General features: G+C 48.0%; 2 protein-coding genes across 8 annotated transcripts in view; one reads left to right on the top strand and one right to left on the bottom strand.

The window, feature by feature from the left end:
* The window catches only part of fbxw9 (F-box and WD repeat domain containing 9), a 26,021-nt gene extending 13,388 nt beyond the window's left edge, over positions 1 to 12,633 (top strand). For all 5 annotated transcript variants that reach the window (XM_072564474.1, XM_072564473.1, XM_072564475.1 and 2 more), the window contains exons 7-11: positions 967 to 1,115; positions 1,548 to 1,661; positions 6,851 to 6,940; positions 7,478 to 7,543; positions 8,712 to 12,633. In XM_072564474.1, the coding sequence (XP_072420575.1) occupies positions 967 to 1,115; positions 1,548 to 1,661; positions 6,851 to 6,940; positions 7,478 to 7,543; positions 8,712 to 8,786 (494 nt within the window). In that variant the 3' untranslated portion in view covers positions 8,787 to 12,633. The remainder of the gene's footprint in view (positions 1 to 966; positions 1,116 to 1,547; positions 1,662 to 6,850; positions 6,941 to 7,477; positions 7,544 to 8,711) is intronic.
* On the bottom strand, positions 11,225 to 20,954 carry LOC140468222 (guanine nucleotide-binding protein G(I)/G(S)/G(O) subunit gamma-7-like). 3 transcript variants are annotated; one of them, XM_072564479.1, is made up of 5 exons: positions 20,712 to 20,954; positions 20,432 to 20,593; positions 15,284 to 15,353; positions 14,608 to 14,740; positions 11,225 to 11,350 (listed from the first exon to the last, which is right to left on the bottom strand). In XM_072564479.1, exons 4-5 carry the CDS (start codon positions 14,698 to 14,700, stop codon positions 11,225 to 11,227), a joined length of 219 nt encoding a protein of 72 aa, XP_072420580.1. In that variant the 5' UTR covers positions 14,701 to 14,740; positions 15,284 to 15,353; positions 20,432 to 20,593; positions 20,712 to 20,954. The 3 variants fall into 3 exon arrangements, with proteins under 3 accessions (XP_072420580.1, XP_072420579.1, XP_072420581.1); XM_072564478.1 differs by lacking the exon at positions 15,284 to 15,353; XM_072564480.1 differs by lacking the exons at positions 15,284 to 15,353; positions 20,432 to 20,593.

Here is a 20,954-nt window from a genome sequence, read left to right as displayed (position 1 = left end):
GTTTGTGATATACATAAATGATCTGGAGGAAGGTATAGGTGGTCTGATTAGCAAGTCTGCAGATGACACTAAGATTGGTGGAGTAGCAGATAGTGAAGGGGACTGTCAGAGAATGCAGCAGAATATAGAGAGATTGGAGAGTTGGGCAGAGAAATAGCAGATGGAGTTCAATTCGGGCAAATGTGATGCAAGTCGAGAGCAAACTATGCAGTAAATGGGAAAAGTCCTGGGGAAAGTTGATGTACAGAGAGATCTGGGTGTTCAGGTCCGTTGTCCCCTGAAGGTGGCGATGCAGGTCAGTGGAGTGGTCAAGAAAGCATATAGCATGCTTTCTGTCATCGGACGGGGCATTGAGTACAAGAGTTGGCAGGTCATGTTACAGGTGTATAGGACTTTGAGTCAGCCACATTTGGAATACAGCATACAGTTCTGGTCGCCACATTACCAAAAGGGTGTGGATGCTTTGGAGAGGTTCCGGAGGTGGTTCACCAGGATGTTGCCTGGTATGGAGGGTGCGAGCGATGAAGAGAGGGTGAGTAGATTAGGATTATTTTCATTAGAAAGACTGAGGTTGAGGGGAGACCTGACTGAGGTCGACAAAATCATGAGAGGTGTAGACAGGGTGGATAGCAAGAAGCTTTTTCCCCAGAGTGAGGGACTCAATTACTAGGGGTCAGGAGTTCAAAGTGAGAGGGTATAACGTTTAGGGGAGATATGTGTGGAAAGTTCTTTAAGCAGAGGGTGGTGGGTGCCTCGAATGCTTTACCAATGGAGGTGGTAAAGGCAGGAACGATAGTGTCATTTAAGATGCATCGAGGCAGATACATGAATGGGCAGGGGGCAGAGGGATACAGACCCTTAGAAAAAACGCGACAGGTTTAGATAAAGTATATGGATCAGCGCAAGCTTGGAGGGCCGAAGGGTCTGTTCCTGTGCTGTAATGTTCTTTGTTCCTGTGTTTTGCAGCTGGTTACCCAATGTTGTCCAGTTGGAAGCTCCACTCCAGCGCTGTGCTGTGTCTCGCTGCCAATGACCACTTTGTCCTTTCAGGCAGTGAGGATCGGACATTAGTCGTGGTTGATCGACGAACAAATCACATTCTCCAAAAGCTTCAGGTACATCCATCCAGAGTTTAATCACTGTCACGACACTAACCCTGTCCCACAGAGTTTAATCACGATAGCAGCACTGACCTCGTCCCTGAGAGTTTAATCACAGTAACAACGTTCTTCCCCTCTCCTGGTCAAAATACCACCCGTACCTGAGCACACTTTCCTGAGGAAAGCTGTGATATAAAAACTGTCACAGGTTTGCAAATGCTTGTATGACCTCCATTCACATCAATCCACCCCTCAACTCTGTAACTGCTTCCAGGTCAAAAGATCTCTCTCTCTCTTACTCTCTGGATCTCTCTCTGTGTCTGTCTGGATCTCTCTCTCTCTGTCTGTGTGTGTGTGTGTGTGAGTCTCTCTCTCTCTCTCTCTCTCTCTCTCTCTGATACACTGTCTGTCTGTCTCTCTCTCATTCTCTCTCTATCTCTGTCTCAGTTGGATTCCTATCTATCGACCATGTCTTACGCTCACGGTGAGCTGTGGGCTGGGGACAAGTGGGGACTGGTCCATGTCTTTGACGAACAGGGTGGCAGCTTCCAACACGTCAAGGTAAGACCACGTACACTGGGCCTCAGGGGGGAGAGGGGGAATGGTATTGATGGGCCCTGATGCTGTTTAGCTCAGAAATGTGGGGTATTTAACAGGAACAGCAGCTGTTCCATTTGCTCAGAATGTCCAATAATCAAGTCTCACTATTCTAGAGCTGACAGATGTGTAAATACTCCATTAAACTGCCAAGGTGATCGGCCTAGCTGAGTGCTGTTCAAGGGCAAAACTAATTCACCCCAGGTTCCATCACTGTCAGGAAAGTAACAAATTACTTCATGACTATGCAACTTAACCCTCACCCCTTTAACATGTCAAGCATATATGCATTCACTCAAAAGACATCAGACACAAATATTATGGCTGGAAAAATATAGTCAATGAAAACAACTTCTGTCAATCAAAAGTCCAGATCTCAAGTTAACGAGATATCTCTTGCGATTTCTAGTGGTTTTAGTAATGATGACAAGCTGTTAGCACAATCCCTTTGCTGTTTCTGACTGCTGCGGGGCAGGCTGCAGCTGAACCAATCCAAAGGCTTTCATTGTTTCTTTAACTCAAAGACTCCTGGAGTCACCCTGTTTCAATTAAGTTGTAACATTCCAAAAGCAACACAATCTTGTACAGATAAAAATGTACGGCACCTGACTTTTTCAAGTTGCAAAACCCTCCTGGTATTTTAGGGATGTCACAGTCTCTGACTTTCCTTCCAGTTTATTGTCCGAAAGGACAAATCCCCTTACAGTGTCAACAATAAACCTGCTCTCTCGGGTGACTGAAAATCAAGCCTCAGTACTCCTCTCACAAAAGGTAAAGATTTTCAAAAGTATGCAGAATTCTCCATCTGACCTGACTTTCAGACCCAGATGTCAGAAAGACCGATACCAGACTTTTATACTAAACAAGAATGACTGTAGATTCTAACTTCAGTTGTCTACTGGTGAAAATTTTAATCCCCTTATAAAGCTCTCCCTCGATACAGATGCAAACATTCACAATAAAGTTTGGTGTTCTGGTGGATGGAGAAACTGGGAAAGCAGTTCAGTGAGTCGGTGTTTGCAACTTGCTGCAATTATTGTTTTGTTGACCCAAGCACTACTACTTGATCTGTCTTCACTGGATACATTCAATATGTGCAGGAGGTAGAGGATGACACTTTGACTCTTCGAAAGGTCCCTGACTCATACAGCACCTGTGCAGAGGATAGAGACAGGCTAGCTTCAGGATGAGATGCTTTTTACAGCAAAGATCAACAGCTCCTTCTCTTGAGCTCTGATGTTTTCCAAATATTCATGCCCTCAAAATGTTCATCTAGCTGGGAGCCAATCGCCTAGCTGTTGGTGGGCAGAAGTCTTTTGTCATGGATAGCTGGTCACTAGTCCATAGACCAACCAGCTCCTTACTGCCAACCGCAGATTCCTGTAACACACCTCTTGGCTCCAGCTCATCTGGAGGGAGGGGGTAAACTGGATGTTTAAGAAGGAAATTGAAGGGAAAGTTAGAACAAAGGAAGTCAAGAAAGACAACTATCAATGAAGCAGAAAACTCAGAAAGGGATCATGCTGTAAGGTTGAGTGAAATAGGAGTTGATGGGAAGGGTGAGAGCAGTAACAAATTAAAAATACTATACATGAATGCATGAAGCATTAGAAATAAGATGGATGAGCTTGAGGCTCTTTTGGAAATTGGCAGATACGATATTGTGGGGATAACTGAGACGTGGCTTCAAGTGGACAGGGCCTGGGAAATGAATATTCAAGGCTACACATGCTATCGTAAGGACAGACTGACGGGCAGAGGGGGTGGGGTGGCCATGTTGGTAAGGGATGATATTCAGTCCCTTGTGCGGGGGGGACCTAGAATCCGGGGATGTAAAGTCAGTGTGGCTAGAGCTGAAAAATTCTAAGGGTAAAAAGACCCTCTTGGGAGTTACCTACAGGCCCCCAAACAGTAGTCTGGATGTCGGATGTAAGTTGAATCGGGCGCTGAAATTGGCCTGTCGCAAATATGTTACTACAGTTGTTATGGGGGATTTCAACATGCAAGTAGACTGGGAGAATCAAGATGGTATTGGACCCCAAGAAAGAGACTTTGTGGAGTGCCTTCGAGATGGATTCTTAGAGCAGCTGGTGCTGGAGCCGACCAGGGAGAAGGCAATTCTGGATCTGGTATTGTGTAACGAACCAGAATTGGTCAGAGATCTCGAAGTGAAGGAGCCATTGGGAAGTAGTGACCATAATACAATAAGCTTCAATCGGCAATTTGAGAGGGAGAGGGTACAATCGGAAGTGACAATATTTCTGTTGAAAAAAGGGAACTATGGAGCTATGAGGGAGGAGCTGGCCAAAGTTCAATGGTACAATACCTTAGCAGGGATGACAGTGGAGGAACAATGGTGGATATTTCTGTGTACAATGCAGAAGATGCAGGATCAGTTCATTCCAAAAAGGAATAAAGATCCTAGGAGGAGGCATGGGTGGCCGTGGCTGACAAGGGAAGTTAACAAACATATAAAGTTAAAAGAGAAAAAGTATAACATAGCAAAGATAAGTGGGAAAACGGAGGACTGGGAAGCTTTTAAAGAACAACAGAGGATTACTAAGAAGGAAATACGCAGAGAAAAAATGAGGTACGAAGGTAAACTGGCCAAAAATATAAAGGAGGATAGTAAAAGCTTTTTTAGGTATGTGAAAGGCAAAAAAAATGGTTAGGACAAAAATTGGGCCCTTGAAGACAGAAACAGGGGAATATATTACAGGGAACAAAGAAATGGCAGAGGAATTGAATTGGTACTTCAGATCTGTGTTCACTGGGGAAGACACAAGCAATCTCCCAGAAGTAACAGTGGCTGAAGGACCTGACCTTAAGGGAATTTATATTTGTCAGGAATTGGTGTTGGAGAGACTGTTAGGTCTGAAGGTTGATAAGTCCCCGGGGCCTAATGGTGTACATCCCAGGGTACTGAAGGAGGTGGCTCGAGAAATCGTGGATGGTTTGGTGATTATTTTCCAGAGTTCGATAGATTCGGGATCAGGTCCTGAGGATTGGAGGGCGGCTAATGTTGTGCCACTTTTTAAGAAAGGTGGGAGAGAGAAAGCAGGAAATTATAGACCAGTTAGTCTGACCTCAGTGGTGGGAAAGATGCTGGAGTCTATTATAAAGGATGAAATTACGACACATCTGGATAGTAGTAACAGGATAGGTCAGAGTCAGCATGGATTTATGAAGGGGAAATCATGCTTGACTAATCTTCTGGAATTTTTTGAGGATGTAACTCTGAAGATGGACGAGGGAGATCCAGTAGATGTAGTGTACCTGGACTTTCAGAAAGCTTTTGATAAAGTCCCACATAGGAGGTTAGTGAGCAAGATTAGGGCGCATGGTATTGGGGGCAAAGTACTAACTTGGATTGAAAATTGGTTGGCTGATAGGAAACAAAGAGTAGTGATAAACGGCTCCATTTCGGAATGGCAGGCAGTGACCAGTGGGGTACTGCAGGGATCAGTACTGGGACCGCAGCTTTTTACAATATATGTTAATGATATAGAACATGGTATTAGTAATAACATTTGCAAATTTGCTGATGATACTATTCTGGGTGCCAGGGTGAAATGTGATGAGGATGTTAGGAGATTACAGGGTGACCTGGACAGGTTAGGTGAGTGGGCAGATGCATGGCAGATGCAGTTTAATGTGGATAAATGTACGGTTATCCACTTTGGTGGCAAGAACAGGAAGGCAGATTACTACCTAAATGGAATCAATTTAGGTAAAGGGGCAGTACAGAGAGATCTGGGTGTTCTTGTACAGCAGTTAATGAAGGTAAGCATGCAGGTACAGCAGGTAGTGAAGAAAGCTAATAGCATGCTGGCCTTCATAACAAGAGGAATTGAGTGTAGAAGCAAAGAGGTTCTTCTGCAGCTGTACAGGGCCCTGGTGAGACCACACCTGGAGTATTGTGTGCAGTTCTGGTCTCCAAATTTGAGGAAAGACATTCTGGCTATTGAGGGAGTGCAGCATAGGTTCACAAGGTCAATTCCTGGAATGGCGAGATTACCTTACACTGAAAGACTGGAGCGACTGGGCTTGTATACCCTTGAGTTTAGAAGACTGAGAGGGGATCTGATTGAGACATATAAGATTATTAAAGGATTGGACACTCTGGAGGCAGGAAACATGTTTCCGCTGATGGATGAGTGCTGAACCAGAGGACACAGCTTAAAAATATGGGGTAGACCATTTAGGACAGAGATGAGGAGAAACTTCTTCACCCAGAGAGTGGTGGGTGTGTGGAATGCTCTGCCCCAGAGGGCAGTGGAGGCCCAGTCTCTGGATTCATTTAAGAAAGAGTTGGATAGAGCTCTCAAGGATTGTGGAATCAAGGGTTATGGAGATAAGGCAGGAAGAGGATACTGATTAAGGATGATCAGCCATGATCATATTGAATGGTGGTGCAGGCTCGAAGGGCAGAATGGCCTACTCCTGCACCTATTGTCTATTATCTGCAAACTCTGCTTTCACTACGATAGGCCACAGGTACTGGACTGGCATTAGGCCATTCAGCCCACCAATCTGCTCTGCTGTTCAATCATGGATAGTATTTTTCTCAACACGAAAATTCATAACCTCTCACTTTCCCACATGGATTCCACCTGCCCCTTGTTTGCCCACTCTCCCAGCCTCTCCAAGTCCTTCTGTAGCCTTCCTGCTTCCTCAACATAACTTGTCCTTCCACCTACCTTTGTGTCACCTGCAAATGTAGCAACAGTGCCCTCAGTTCCTTCATCCAGATTGTTAAAGTATGATGTGAATAGCTGTGATCCCAACACTGAGCCCTGCAGAAATCCACGAGTTACTGAATACCAACCTGAGAAAGACCCCTTTCTCCCCGCTCTACCTCTGCCAGTCAGCCAATCCTCTAACCATGCCAGTACTGGCCCCAACAACACAGACTGGTATTTAGCAGCCTCCTGTGCGGCGCCTTGTCAAAGGTCATTTGGAAATGCTACTTGAACAAGCAGCTGTGTAACTAGTGCTAATAGTGAGGATCAAGGACTTTGCTTTTAAAAGGTGCAGCAATCCTTTATCAATTCTTTCCCCATTTCAGACAATAATCAAAAGTACAGAAATATTAAAAATGCAGTCTTTCCACCTTTCTCTGTAATGACCATTTCTTTGACTTTCCCTGACAGTGTTTTAATGTTGGTCACCGCTCACAGCTCACAGGAATCAAGCATTCCCTTGGAACCTTGTACACTTCATCAACTGATAAAAGCATCAAGGTAAGCTTGAGGGGGTTATTGAGTGTCTGATCCTCGGCACTGACGTGGTATGTAGTGATCGTTGGTTTCCACAACGTCCCCACGTTGTATTTTATCTACTTGTTGGAGTACACTGGCTTCAAGATGGGTATACAGTCCAGGCTGTGGTCACTGGTCATCTGATTCACATCAATCGAGACTGACCTGCAGTTTAACTGCATCTAGTTGTTGTCCCATATCGTGTTTATCAACCATTAGACCTCCCACCATCCAGAGGGATTGCAGGAGTGAAATGCAATTTCTGGGGTCCCCCTTCCTGTGATCATGTGCTTCATCTGTTCATTCCTAAATGGTTTCACGCTCCCCTGACTACAGTTTCCTCTTATTCTGAGTTACTTTACCATTTGAACAGCTACCTCCAGCTGACCACTCTCTGTACCTTTGCCATGTTAGAGCTAGTACACAGCTCCAGTGTGTGGAATGTTGGTGGTTGATTCACCATGTAGGTTTATTGTCTGTGTTAATCAGGAGCTGATATCTGTCTCTCTCCTTTTCCAGGTGCATGTGCCAACAGAGCCCCCCCACACAATTTGCACTTTACCACACGTTGATGTAGTGAATGGGGTGAGTATGTTGAGTGGATTGTGTGCTGGGGGAATGACGTGAGTTTGGAGTCGCCATTTCCTACTGTGAGTGCTCCTTGTTGGGGTCATAACCCTCCTGACCCTGGGGTGGGTTTGTGGACTCTGTTTTACCAATGGCCTAGAAAACTCTTCCCCCCCCCCCCCAACCTTTCAGAAAGTGTTGGAATTCAAGGAGGGGCTTGGATCGGGCATGGCTCTGTGGTCTATCAGCTCTGACGGTGCATATTGCAAGGGGATCTGAGTTAGGATTAAATGCTACAGAATCCTGGGGAGACCTCCCCTGGAGAAGTGTTGACTCTGAAACTCCTTGGGTAACGAGGGGTCTACGTTCTGTAGACACAGTGCACCAGATATCCACCAGATTAAAAGAAAACAAAACCAAGTAAAGAACCCCAGAGGATGACGATCTAAACCAAACACGAAGAATGTTGGAGAAACTCAGCAGGTCTGGCAACATCCGTGGAGAGAGATACAGAGTTACTGTTTCAGGTCTGGTGACCATTCCTCAAACCTGGAATCTCAGAATAATCCCGGGGATGGAGGATTGTTTTATGGGGAGAGATTTGAGCAAACTAGGTCTGTTGGGAGTTTTGAAGAATGGGAGATGCTCTCATTGAAACTTATAAAATCCTTAGTTAGGATGTGGTTAGGATGCCCCCACAGACTGGCCTCATGAGAACCGGGGTGGGGGGGGAGGGGAATCATCTCAGGACAATGTAGGCCATTAAAGACTGAGATGAGGAATTTACCTATTCAGATGGTAGTGACCCTTTGAAAGTGTCCACTCCGGAAGTGTGGAAGCTCAATTCTTGAGTAAATTCAAGACAGCAATCGATGGGTTTCTAGAAAATATTGGCCTTGGTGTCACATCCTGCGATAATGCGTGGCTAGGCTGGCTTGATGGACTGAATGGCACACCCACGTTACAAAGACTGACCAGAGAAGTGTGCTATCAGGAAGCACCAAATGCCCTCAAGCAGATTGTCTTTACCCCTGGCATTCTCACTCCAAGGGGTCTGTGCCCCTGGCTATCTTGCCTTGAGGTGAGGGGAGAGAGAGCCGTTCTGTTGCATTGGGAGGGCAGGGAGCTGTGTGTTTGAAGGAATGTTGGAAAGCATTGGGGTAATGGTGACCTTGATGTTTTTCAGATAAGTGTGGAGGGAGACATCTTGGCAGCTGCTTCTGGATCGATGTCTGTGGAAATCTGGAGGAGCATAAAGTGACCAAGAGACTGGTTTGAGTTTGGAGTGTGGTTCGGGTTCCTAAGGGGCACTCGGTTGTCAGACCACCCCACCTTTACCAGGGCTGCAGGCAGGCGACTGGTGCTCTTGGCAGGAGGGGGTGGTTCTCCCTCTTAAACATACCTACTCATGTCATGTGACTGCAAACTCCTCCCTCCTGCCAAATGTCCTAATGCATTAAATTCCTATTGATCGAGACACTTTATACATTAATATTGTTATGGTCGTCACTTGCATCTCACACTTCCATGGTGACGGTGGAAGGTGCTGGTACTGTAGAATTGAGTGCCCATGGCCAGTGAATTGGGCCACGGTTTTCCTTCAGCCTCTGTCCTGGGTTGAGTTTTTGGAAAGCTCTGTTTATCCCTTTGTGAGCCAGTGCACTCCCACAACCAAGCAGAGACAGTACAATGTGTCTGTGGAACAGTTGACCCACAGATCTTGCTGCTGTATGATTGAGAAAAGAACACATTTCACAGGGTTAACACTAGCCATTGGGTCAGTGCCATTCACTGAGACCTGTCGTGAGTATTAAACCTGCAGCACTGACTGGTGGTTAAGCTGAGCACTGGTAAATGGTAATCTCCCAATGTCATGGCAACGACACCATGTAGACCCAGCCCCCCCGATCCAGGTCAGGTCCCTGTGATGGGGTTTGGGCTGTAGTTTTTGGCAGCCTGTGCTCTGTGTAAGTTGGTGATATCAACAGGAACCTCAGGTGCTGCAGCTTCCCCATCTGTCAGATTTCTCAGGCTGGTGTCACAGCCCGAGATAATGCATGTTCAAATCCCTCTCACGGCTTCGGTGCTCACATCCATGAGCCGAGCCGAGGGAGGACGGTGCAGCCAAAGCCGCCATTAAGTTGAGATGTGAATCAGAGGTGCTGGGTTTCCAGTCGCGTGGATGTAGATGATCCCAAACACTACATTACAAAGGAGTTAAATAATGACTTTTTAAACAGTTGTGAAATGTTGACATGAAAACATGCACACGTCCTGATATATCCCTGGACCAACATCACGAAAACAGATTCTCTGGTGATTTACCTCATTGCTGTTTGTGGAATCTTGCTGTTCAAATTGGCTGCTGTGTTTCCAGAGTTACCAAAGTGAGTGCGTTTGAAAAGTACTTTGTGAGCTTGTAAACGTTGTGATTAGAAATGCAAGTTTTATTCTTTTAATATTTGCTGACCTGGAGCATTCCTTTGTTGCCGCTGTGAGATTGACTGGATTTACTACTGTGTTTCTGGAGCAGAAATACAATTTAATTAAGGTATAACCTCTCTAACACATTGAGGCACTAGTTGGGTTTGTCCCCTCTCCGTATGTATCGTGTTACAAATGGAGAGAGGGAGAAGTGTTTGTTTAAAGACACAGGCACCCAGTGTTCTCTCTCATCCACAGAGCAGCAGCTCAACAAAAAAAGCAGCGATGCACAAATGGCAGAAAATTACTTGAACTGGGAGAATATTGATTAATAAAGGTAAAAGATTTGAACAGCCTACACAGTGAATCAGATTCTGTTCCTGTGGCAGAAAGGGCAAAAATTCCCACATGAATCCGAAGTTCAGAATTCGGATTTTTTTCCAGAAACTTGAACACAAAATCCAGGAAAACAGTCTCGTGTGGAATACGATGGGAACGCTGCACTGTCGGAGGGTCAGCGCTGAGGGAAGCGGTCTGTGTGGGAGGTGCCTTTCTTTGAGTGAAATGTTCCAATAAATTGTGCTGTCAGATATAAAAACCTGGCCTTAATATGAAGAAGAGCAGTGCAGTGCGGATGGTCAGGGGTAAAGATTTGTTTCCTGACCATCAATCCCATCAGTGATGGCTGGGTGATTATTCTGTTGCTGCACATGGACACTTGAAGGCTGCTGTTTTGTCTGAGGGAGGGAGGGCTGGATGTTTGGAATTATGTGTCCCCTCCTCACTGAGACCGACACACACAGATTCCGAGAACGCAGCAAAAATATGAGACAGCTCAGGATTCACACTGACAGCGTTTAATTGTCAAAAAAACTGTTCTGATCCAAATGGGTCATTTTAAACACACAACAAACACTTACTACCCCGACCCTGTGCCCAGCCCCACCCCCATCCCCATCCCCATCTCCACAGAGCCACAGCCAATGCTGGAGGGAGGTGGGGAGTACTGCAGACAGTGTCTCTGTATGGGCATCTCTTTGTGGCTGGGGGACCCCTCAGGCCTTTCCATGATATACAGTCACTTGTCTCCCCTGCGTTTTCTCCCATCCCCTTCTCTTGGCTGCTTCATCCCACTGAATGTCTGGTCCGGGGATTTGGGATGGGGATGGGGAAGGGGAAGAGGAGTACATTACGGGGTGAAATATAAAGCAGGGATCTGTGTTTCAGGCTGGATGTGTGGTCCCACTGGGTAGTTTGGTACTGCCCTGGGTGTAGTTACAATATGATACAGGGTTTCTTGTCCTTGAATGGATTGTCTGAGTTCGGGACTCCTGTCACCAATGGGTCATTTGTTACATGGTCCTCGCAGTAATGCATCAGATCAGCTGCAGCTTTGGAAATCTGGGGACCAGAGTAGAGAGAGAGAGAATGAGACATTGGAGATGGGAGACTGTATGAGTGGGACAAACCCAGCCTAATGGAACACTGAACAGTCATACAGCACAGAAACAAACCCTTTGCTCCAACTCTTCCGCACCAACTAAACTAGTCCCCCTGACCTGCATTGTCCCACATCCCTCGAAACCTTTCCTATCCATGTACCTGTCCAAATACCTTGTAAACGTAACTGTACCTGCCTCTACCACTTCCTCTAGCAGTTCATTCCACAGACAAACCACTCTTTGTGAAAAAGTTTGACCTCAGGCCCCCTTTGAACCTTTCTCCTCTCACTTTAAATATATGGCCCCTTAGTTTTGAACTCTCCCTATCCGATGGAAAAGACCCTTCCTATTCAGCCTGTCCATGTCCGTCATGTTTTTATAAACCTCTGTAGAGTCACCCCCTCAACGCCCGAGACTCCAGTGAAAAAAGTCCCAACCTAACCAGCCTCTCCTTATAACTCAAAGCCTCCAGTTCCAGCAACATCGTTGTAAATCGTCTCTGCACTCTCTCCAATTTAATAATATCCCTCCTGTAGCAGGGCTACTAGAACTGTACACATTACTCTGTAAATCCTCAATTAGTGACAGTAATGAAAATGAACTTTACCGGTGATAACAGTCATAGTCATGCTGGAATATCCCTGAGGAATCTGAGGTGTTGCTTCTTGCCTGAAGTTAGTCATCGTGATTCTTTACAATGACCTCTGTGAATGTCTTCTGCCCTTTTCAAAAATCCTGTGACTGACGCTGTACAGAAACTCCCGGGAAGGGATCTTGTGGTGCAGTGGTAATGTCCCTACCTCGGGCAAGGAAATTTGGGTTTAAGTCAGACCTGTTCCAGATGTGTGTCTGAGCAGATTGATGGAAAACCCTCCATGGCAGAGCAGACAGTGAGAATGGGCCAAGTGGGGGTAAGGCCAGAATTAGGACCACAGCCCAATCAGCAACTCTCAAGAAACTTTTTTTCCTCAGACAGGGATGAAAACGTGAAACTTACTACCACATGGAGAGTTTGAGATGCATCGTGTTGATGTTTTTAGGGGGAACACCAGAGAGAGTAAGATAAGGTGATGGGATGGAGGGGGATAATTTAAACTGAATGTTCTGATTGGATGCTCTGCTGTTGATGGAACTCTGTATCAATGTGTATTGGGTAGTGACACATCTTGGAAACTGATATTTATTTCTCACCGTAGCTTGTGTGTTTGTGAATAAAGTGTGAAGTGGAACATGAAATAAGAAGCTTTTTTGAAATGAGAATCAATGCCTACCATATGGAAACTTCCTCCACGCTGTTTACAATTTTCATCCAGACTAATGAAAGCAAGGACTCCCGATGAGGACATCCTGAGGTGTTGCCTTGTGCATAGAACTATCAACCCAGATGTCCAAGATCAAAGCAGCTAAACAGAATTAGACCCCAGTTTGCCACATGATCTTCAAGTCAGTCATTGTTCACCCAATCCCACATCCTGACAATATTGGAATGAAGAAGTGCAGGTGCTGGAAATCAGAAACAAGATCAGGAAGTGCTGGAGAAACTCAGCAGGTCTGGCAGCCTCTGTGGGGAGGACAAACCCCCACCCCCCCACCCACGATGTCTTGAGTCCAGTGACCCCTTCAACGGTACCTTCTGACAAAAGGTCACTGGACTCAAGACGTTAACCCTGCATTCTCCCCACAGAGGCTGTCAGACCTGCTGAGTTTCTCTAGCACTTTATGATTTAGCTTCTGACAATGTTGGAAGTTGGCTGTATGTCCTGGAGTAAAACCCGTTCACCCAGGGCTGAGGAGGACAGTCCATGATCTCCCTTTTGATTGACAACACAAATTCAAAATTGTGGCTTTTACTCCATCGACTGACATATAACCAATCCCCTGTCCTGCAGGGGCTATTTGCTAACTGATCTTCTCCTCAAGGTGGAGAGTAGGGAATTGGCGAATTAATCTATGGAGCATTTTGGAGAACACAGGAATTAGGAACAGGAGTAGGCCATTCACTCCCTAAGTTACTCTGCTGTTCAATAAGATTATGACTGATCTGTGTGTGTTTTGAATTCATATTCCCATCTACCCCCATTATCCCCTCCCTAACATCAACCTATGGACCTCTGCTTTAAGAATATTCAATGAGCCCATAGACCCCTGTGGGACTTCATATTAGATTAGATTACTTACAGTGTGGAAACAGGCCCTTCGGCCCAACAAGTCCACACCGCCCCGCCGAAGCGTAACCCACCCATACCCCTACATCTACATTTACCCCTTACCTAACTCTATGAGCAATTTAGCATAGCCAATTCACCTGGCCTGCACATCTTTGGACTGTGGGAGGAAACCGGAGCACCCGGAGGAAACCCACGCAGATACGGGGAGAACGTGCAAACTCCACACAGTCAGTCGCCTGAGGCGGGAATTGAACCCGGGTCTCAGGCGCTGTGAGGCAGCAGTGCTAACCACTGTGCCACAATTCTGTCAATATTCTGTCAATCTGAAAAAGAATCTTTATGCACACTCTCTACTTTGGGTCAACTCGTCTATCAATAGCAAAATGTTACTCCCTGTACTCTGAGCTCTTCCTTTGCACAATGACTACTAATGGGGAACCCTGTCAAATGCCTTCTAGAAATCCAAGTACTGTACATGTTATTACTTCCAATAAATTGGTGATTTCCCTTTTCACAAAACTATGCTGATTCTTCCTGAATACCTTTAGCTTTTCTAAGTGCCTAGTTATAAGTAATCCTGTTACATCACACAATAATTTAACTACTCTCTGGTTGCCTCCAGAAAATGCTGCTCTAAGAAACTATTTAAAAAGCTTTCCATGAATTCCTCGTCCGGGGTACTAATGCTAATCTGATGTTTCCTGTTTAGATTAAAGTCATCCTTGATTATCGCCTTCCATTTGTCACAAACACCAGAATTTCTTCTTGTATATCTTATCCCACATTGTGGTTACTCTAAGAGGGCATGTAGACCATTCCCACTGGTGATATCTTCCCCATACTATTTCTCCTCTCCATCCAACCCCATTCTAATCCTGATCTCCTAAACTGAGATCACCTTTAACTGTTACACAAATGTCTTCCTTGTTTAGGATTCCTAGTCTGGGATCAATTGATTAATCAGAGTGTTTTGGAGAGTACAGGATTGATTGGTTAATTCTTTTTCATAGATTATTAACAAATAAATCCCAGTTCGGGAGTTGCTTACTTGAATTCTCTCGATGCCAGCCTCCATACGAAGTTGTTCCACTGCCTTCCTGGCCTGAGCGATGTGGCTCATGGTGACCATTTTGGATGTCATTGTGAGAGCAGTCAGTTATTTCACAGTCACAACCGCAAAACTAAAACAAGAAGACAGTGATGCATAGACCCTTCACTCCAACCACTCCATGCCGAACATAATCCCAAACTAAACTAGTCCCACTTGCCTGCTCCTGGCCCATATCCCTCCAAACATTCCTTATTCATGTTGGAATTCAAAAGACGATTACAACTCAGCATTTACAAATCACTTGTGACATCTTAACAAACTCCAACTGCTTTTTATAAAACGTATTAGTTGATGGGATGTGGGTGTGGCTGGTCAGGTCTGTATATATCACTGTAATCTCATGTGAGCCAGTCAAGAATGGCAGGTTTCCATCCCAAAAGGCCATTAGTCACCAGATGGGCTTTCTGACAATTGAGTGCAGTTACATGGTCACCATTAGGCTTGGTAATGTATTTGAAAATCGATTCTAGAACATCAGATATGTCACTTATTCATGTACCAGCTTAGTACCTAAACTAAGGAGTAGACAAACTGTTGAAGATGCACAAGATATTGGATTATAATTTAACGGAGAAGGATTCCTGGAAGAGAGAGAGAGCACCTCCTCATTTACCTGAATGATTGGCCCAGTGAAGTATTGTCAAAATATTCCAAGCCATTTGAATAATACTGAGTAGAGGTATCTGGAGCAAACAAGACAATACAGAATAAAACACTGAATTGCAGATACTGAAGGAACTTCTGAGGAAGGGTCACTGGACCCAAAATGTTAATTCCATTTCTCTCCTCAGATGCTGCCACACCTGCTGGGTTTCTCCAGGATTTTTGTGGGAGAATACAGAACTTGATAACGGTGTGTGTCCCTCTCTCTGACTCCCTCCCCCACTACCCCCTCTCCCTGTAAATTCCTCCTGTGTCATCCCCTCTCCCCGTCACTCCCTCTGCTCGCTGTCAGCCTCTCCTCTCCCATGACCCTCTCCCCTCCCAGTGACCCTCTCCCCTCCCTGTCTCTCCCGTGACCCTCTCCCCTCCCTGTCTCTCCCCGTGACCCTCTCCCCTCCTTGTCTCTCCCCGTGACCCTCTCCTCTCCCCATCACTCCCTCTGCTCGCTGTCAGCCTCTCCTCTCCCATGACCCTCTCCCCTCCCATGACCCTCTCCCCTCCCTGTCTCTCCCAGTGACCCTCTCCCCTCCCTGTCTCTCCCAGTGACCCTCTCCTTATCACTCCCCCCGCTCGCTGTCAGCCTCTCCTCTCCCGTGACCCTTTCCCTGTCACTCCCCCCGCTCGCTGTCAGCCTCTCCTCTCCCTGTGACCCTCGCCCCTCCGTCTCTCCCCCCTGCTCGCTGCCAGCCTCTCCTCCCCCTGTGACCTCCACTCCCTATCTCTCCCATTACTCTCCTCCACTTCCCTTCCCTTCATCATCAACCCCTTCCCAACACTTGCCCTCCTCTCCCCATCAGGAAGAAGGGTTGATGCCCGAAACGTCGATTCTCCTGCTCCTTGGTTGCTGCCTGACCTACTTCGCTTTTCCAGCAACACATTTTCAGCTCCTCTCCATGTCACCCTATCAGCCTCTCTTCTCCCTAACACCCCTCTAACACCCCTTTTCCTCGCCAACTCACTCACTGTCGGATCCAGGTTGCGTTCTGGCTCTGATGGGTTGTTTTTTATCCCTCCAAGCCCGCAAGATATTGAGCCGGTGTCTCTCGACTCTAACCCCATTACTGTCTCCGATCTTCATTTTGTCAGACACTCAAACCCCTTGTCGCTGATGTACTTCTGGAACAGAGATCTATGCCCTGTCTCAGCCTGTGCCAAGCTGATGAAAAGCTTTTGTGTTGAAAGCGGTTTGTTGAGCTCTGTTGAGAATCACACACTGGATTAGTGGTGCTGGAAGAGCACAGCAGTTCAGGCAGCATCCAACGAGCAGCGAAATCGACGTTTCGGGCAAAAGCCCTTCATCAGGAATAAAGGCAGTGAGCCTGAAGCGTGGAGAGATAAGCTAGAGGAGGGTGGGGGTGGGGAGAGAGTAGCATGGAGTACAATGGGTGAGTGGGGGAGGGGATGAAGGTGATAGGTCAAGGAGGAGAGGGTGGAGTGGATAGGTGGAAAAGAAGATAGGCAGGTCGGACAAGTCAAGGAGACAGTTACTGAGCTGGAAGTTTGAAACCAGGATGAGGTGGGGGAAGGGGAAATGAGGAAGCTGTTGAAGTCCACATTGATGCCCTGGGGTTGAAGTGTTCCGAGGCGGAAGATGAGGCGTTCTTCCTCCAGGCGTCTGGTGGTGAGGGAGCGGCGGTGAAGGAGGCCCAGGGCCTCCATGTCCTCGGCAGAGTGGGAGGGGGAGTTGAAATGTTGGGCCACGGGGCGGTGTGGTTGATTGGTGCGGGTGTCTCGGAGATGTTCCCTAAAGCGCTCTGCTAGGAGGCGCCCAGTCTCCCCAATGTAGAGGAGACCACATCGGGAGCAACGGATACAATAAATGATATTGGTGGATGTGCAGGTGAAACTTTGATGGATGTGGAAGGCTCCTTTAGGGCCTTGGATAGAGGTGAGGGAGGAGGTGTGGGCACAGGTTTTACAGTTCCTGCAGTGGCAGGGGAAAGTGCCAGAATGGGAGGGTGGGTCGTAGGGGGGTGTGGACCTGACCAGGTAGTCACGGAGGGAATGGTCTTTGCGGAAGGTGGAAAGGGGTGGGGAGGGAAATATATCCCTGGTAGTGGGGTCTTTTTGGAGGTGGCGGAAATGTCGGCGGATGATTTGGTTGATGCGAAGGTTTGTAGGGTGGAAGGTGAGCACCAGGGGCGTTCTGTCCTTGTTACGGTTGGAAGGGTAGGGTCTGAGGGCGGAGGTGCGGGATGCGGACGAGATGTGTTGGAGGGCATCTTTAACCATGTGGGAAGGGAAACTCCCATAGCCACTTCCACCCCTCACAATTCCTCATGCATCACACCTGACATCACTTCCACCCCTCACATCATCGCTGTTGCCACATGCTCAGTGACTTCCGCCACCCCTACTGCCGTGGTCACCACCACTTCTGCCCCCACCAGCGCCACTCACCTGCATTCTGCTGACATGCCCCCCACAGACCCCACCCCCAGAACCCCAAGGGGAACACTACCCCTGCTCATGACTCCACCCCCATTCCCCCACCATCACACCCACTCCAGGTACTGGCTCCGACCCCACTCCCAGCTCTACACCCACACCAGATCCCAGCTCCCAGCCCTGCCGAGTTTTCACCGTCCCCCCAGACCTCCCCCTCACTGAGGACGAACGATCAGTCCTCAGCAAAGGACTCACCTTCATCCCCCTCTGTCCGCGCATCAATGAATTTAATACACGCCGTGATGTTGAACAATTCTTCTGTCGCCTCCGCCTCCGAGCTTACTTTCACAATCAGGACTCCCGCCCACCTTCCGAGGACCCCTTCGCCCACCTCCAACACACTGCATCCACCTGGACACCCCGCGCTGGCCTATTACCTGCCCTCGACCTCTTCATTTCCAACTGCCGCCGGGACATTAACCGCCTCAACCTGTCGTCCCCCCTCCCCCACTCCAACCTCTCACCCTTACAACGCGCAGCCCTCCAATCCCTCTGCTCCAATCCCAACCTCACCATCAAGCCAGCGGATAAAGGGGGCGCAGTGGTAGTCTGGCGCACTGACCTCTACACCGCTGAAGCCAAACGCCAATACGAGGACACCTCTTCCTACTGCTCCCTCGACCATGACCCCACCCCCCATCACCAAACCATCATCTCCCAGACCATACAGAACCTCATCACCTCAGGAGATCTCCCACCCACAGCTTCCAACCTCATAGTCTGGGAGCCCCGCACTGCCCGGTTCTACCTCCTTCCCAAGATCCACAAGCCTGACCACCCTGGTTGACCCATTGTCTCAGCATGCTCCTGCCCCACTGAACTCATCTCTACCTACCTTGACACTGTCCTATCCCCCCTAGTCCAGGAACTCCCCACATACGTTCGAGACACCACCCACGCCCTCCACCTCCTCCAAGACTTCCATTTCCCTGGCCCCCAACGCCTCATCTTCACCATGGATATCCAATCCCTCTACACCTCCATCCGCCAAGACCAGAGCCTCCAAACCCTCCATTTCTTCCTCTCCAGACGTCCCCACCAACACTCTCATTCGTTTGGCCGAACTGGTCCTCACCCTTAACAATTTCTCCTTTGAATCCTCCCACTTCCCCCAGACCAAAGGCGTAGCCATGGGCACACGTATGGGCCCCAGCTATGCCTGTCTCTTTGTTGGCTATGTAGAACAGTTGATCTTCCGTAATTACACCGGCACCACTCCCCACCTCTTCCTCCGCTACATTGATGACTGCATTGGCGCCACCTCGTGCTCCCGCGAGGAGGTTGAGCAATTCATCAACTTCACCAACACATTCCACCCTGACCTTAAATTTACCTGGACCATCTCTGACACCTCACTCCCCTTCCTGGACCTCTCCATCTCCATTAGTGACGACCGACTTGACACTGACCCATCGACTCCCACAGCTACCTGGATTACACCTCTTCCCACCCTATCTCTTGCAAAAATGCCATCCCGTATTCCCAATTTCTCCGCCTCCGCCGTATCTGCTCCCAGGAGGACCAGTTCCACCATAGGACACACCAGATGGCCTCCTTCTTTAGAGACCGCAATTTCCCTTCCCACGTGGTTAAAGATGCCCTCCAACGCATCTCGTCCGCATCCCGCACCTCCGCCCTCAGACCCTACCCTTCCAACCGTAACAAGGACAGAACGCCCCTGGTGCTCACCTTCCACCCTACAAACCTTCGCATAAACCAAATCATCCACCGACATTTCCGCCACCACAAAAAGACCCCACCACCAGGGATATATTTCCCTCCCCACCCCTTTCCGCCTTCCGCAAAGATCGTTCCCTCCGTGACTACCTGGTCAGGTCCACACCCCCCTACGACCCACCCTCCCATTCTGGCACTTTCCCCTGCCACCGCAGGAACTGTAAAACCTGTGCCCACACCTCCTCCCTCACCTCTATCCAAGGCCCTAAAGGAGCCTTCCACATCCATCAAAGTTTCACCTGCACATCCACTAATATCATTTATTGTATCCGTTGCTCCTGATGTGGTCTCCTCTACATTGGGGAGACTGGGCGCCTCCTAGCAGAGCGCTTTAGGGAACATCTCCAAGACACCCGCACCAATCAACCAAACCGCCCCGTGGCCCAATATTTCAACTCCCCCTCCCATTCTGCTGAGGACATGGAGGTCCTGGGCCTCCTTCACCGCCGCTCCCTCACCACCAGACGCCTGGAGGAAGAACGCCTCATCTTCCGCCTCGGAACACTTCAACCCCAGGGCATCAATGTGGACTTCAACAGCTTCCTCATTTCCCCTTCCCCCACCTCATCCTAGTTTCAAACTTCCAGCTCAGTTACTGTCTCCTTGACTTGTCCGACCTGCCTATCTTCTTTTCCACCTATCCACTCCACCCTCTCCTCCTTGACCTATCACCTTCATCCCCTCCCCCACTCACCCATTGTACTCCATGCTACTCTCTCCCCACCCCCACCCTCCTCTAGCTTATCTCTCCACGCTCCAGGCTCACTGCCTTTATTCCTGATGAAGGGCTTTTGCCCGAAACGTCGATTTCGCTGCTCGTTGGATGCTCTTCCAGCACCACTAATCCAGTATTTGGTTTTCAGCATCTGCAGTCATTGCTTTTACCTTGAGAATCACAGACTGCTGTACGTACCTGAGCCCGGGCAAGTTCCCAGTTGCTGTTTACTGAAGCTCAGGCAGATATTGTGCAGGTAAGTCACCAGAATCGCATCCTAATTCTTCTCCCAGACACTGTGGTGATCATCTGCTGTTGTTGACTGTGCCCAAGCTCCCTTTCCCCATCACAGCCTGGATCCTGGGGTTTCACGACAGAAAGCTGCTCTTTTAAAATGTGTCACAGGACTGGCACACACTGAGAACTCTACAGTTAAATGTCAGACTTCAAAAACAGCCCCCCCCCCCCCAACACTTACCTGACTCCCATGCTGTCTAGTTATAAACCTTTGTTTTAAAAATAACTTCTCCCTGGAATTCTTCTAATCGTTCGGAGACCCTCAGCTCGCAGAGCTCCACCTCAGATCTTCAAAGTTACAGACTTTGGGATTGAAGGAAGTTGGAGAGGTTTAAAAATTCCAGCTGCCAGAACCACAGACCGTTCCCTTTCATGGTTTTAACCTGTGACTGTAAACAGATCAGTCTGCAATCCAGAGCCCCTC

Source organism: Chiloscyllium punctatum, chromosome 46 (assembly GCF_047496795.1).
Source record: "Chiloscyllium punctatum isolate Juve2018m chromosome 46, sChiPun1.3, whole genome shotgun sequence".
Classification (NCBI taxonomy): domain Eukaryota; kingdom Metazoa; phylum Chordata; class Chondrichthyes; order Orectolobiformes; family Hemiscylliidae; genus Chiloscyllium; species Chiloscyllium punctatum.
The sequence above is the reverse complement of the archived record's forward strand: the minus strand, read 5'-3'. Positions and strand labels throughout refer to the sequence as shown.

Excerpts from the sequence above, each read along its gene's own strand:
- LOC140468222 (XM_072564479.1), bottom strand. The coding sequence starts at position 14,700 with ATGACATCCAAAATGGTCACCATGAGCCACATCGCTCAGGCCAGGAAG. Across the intron at positions 11,351-14,607 it reads CTGGCATCGAGAGAATTCAA|ATTTCCAAAGCTGCAGCTGA; the intron begins GTAAGCAACTCC and ends TCTGGTCCCCAG.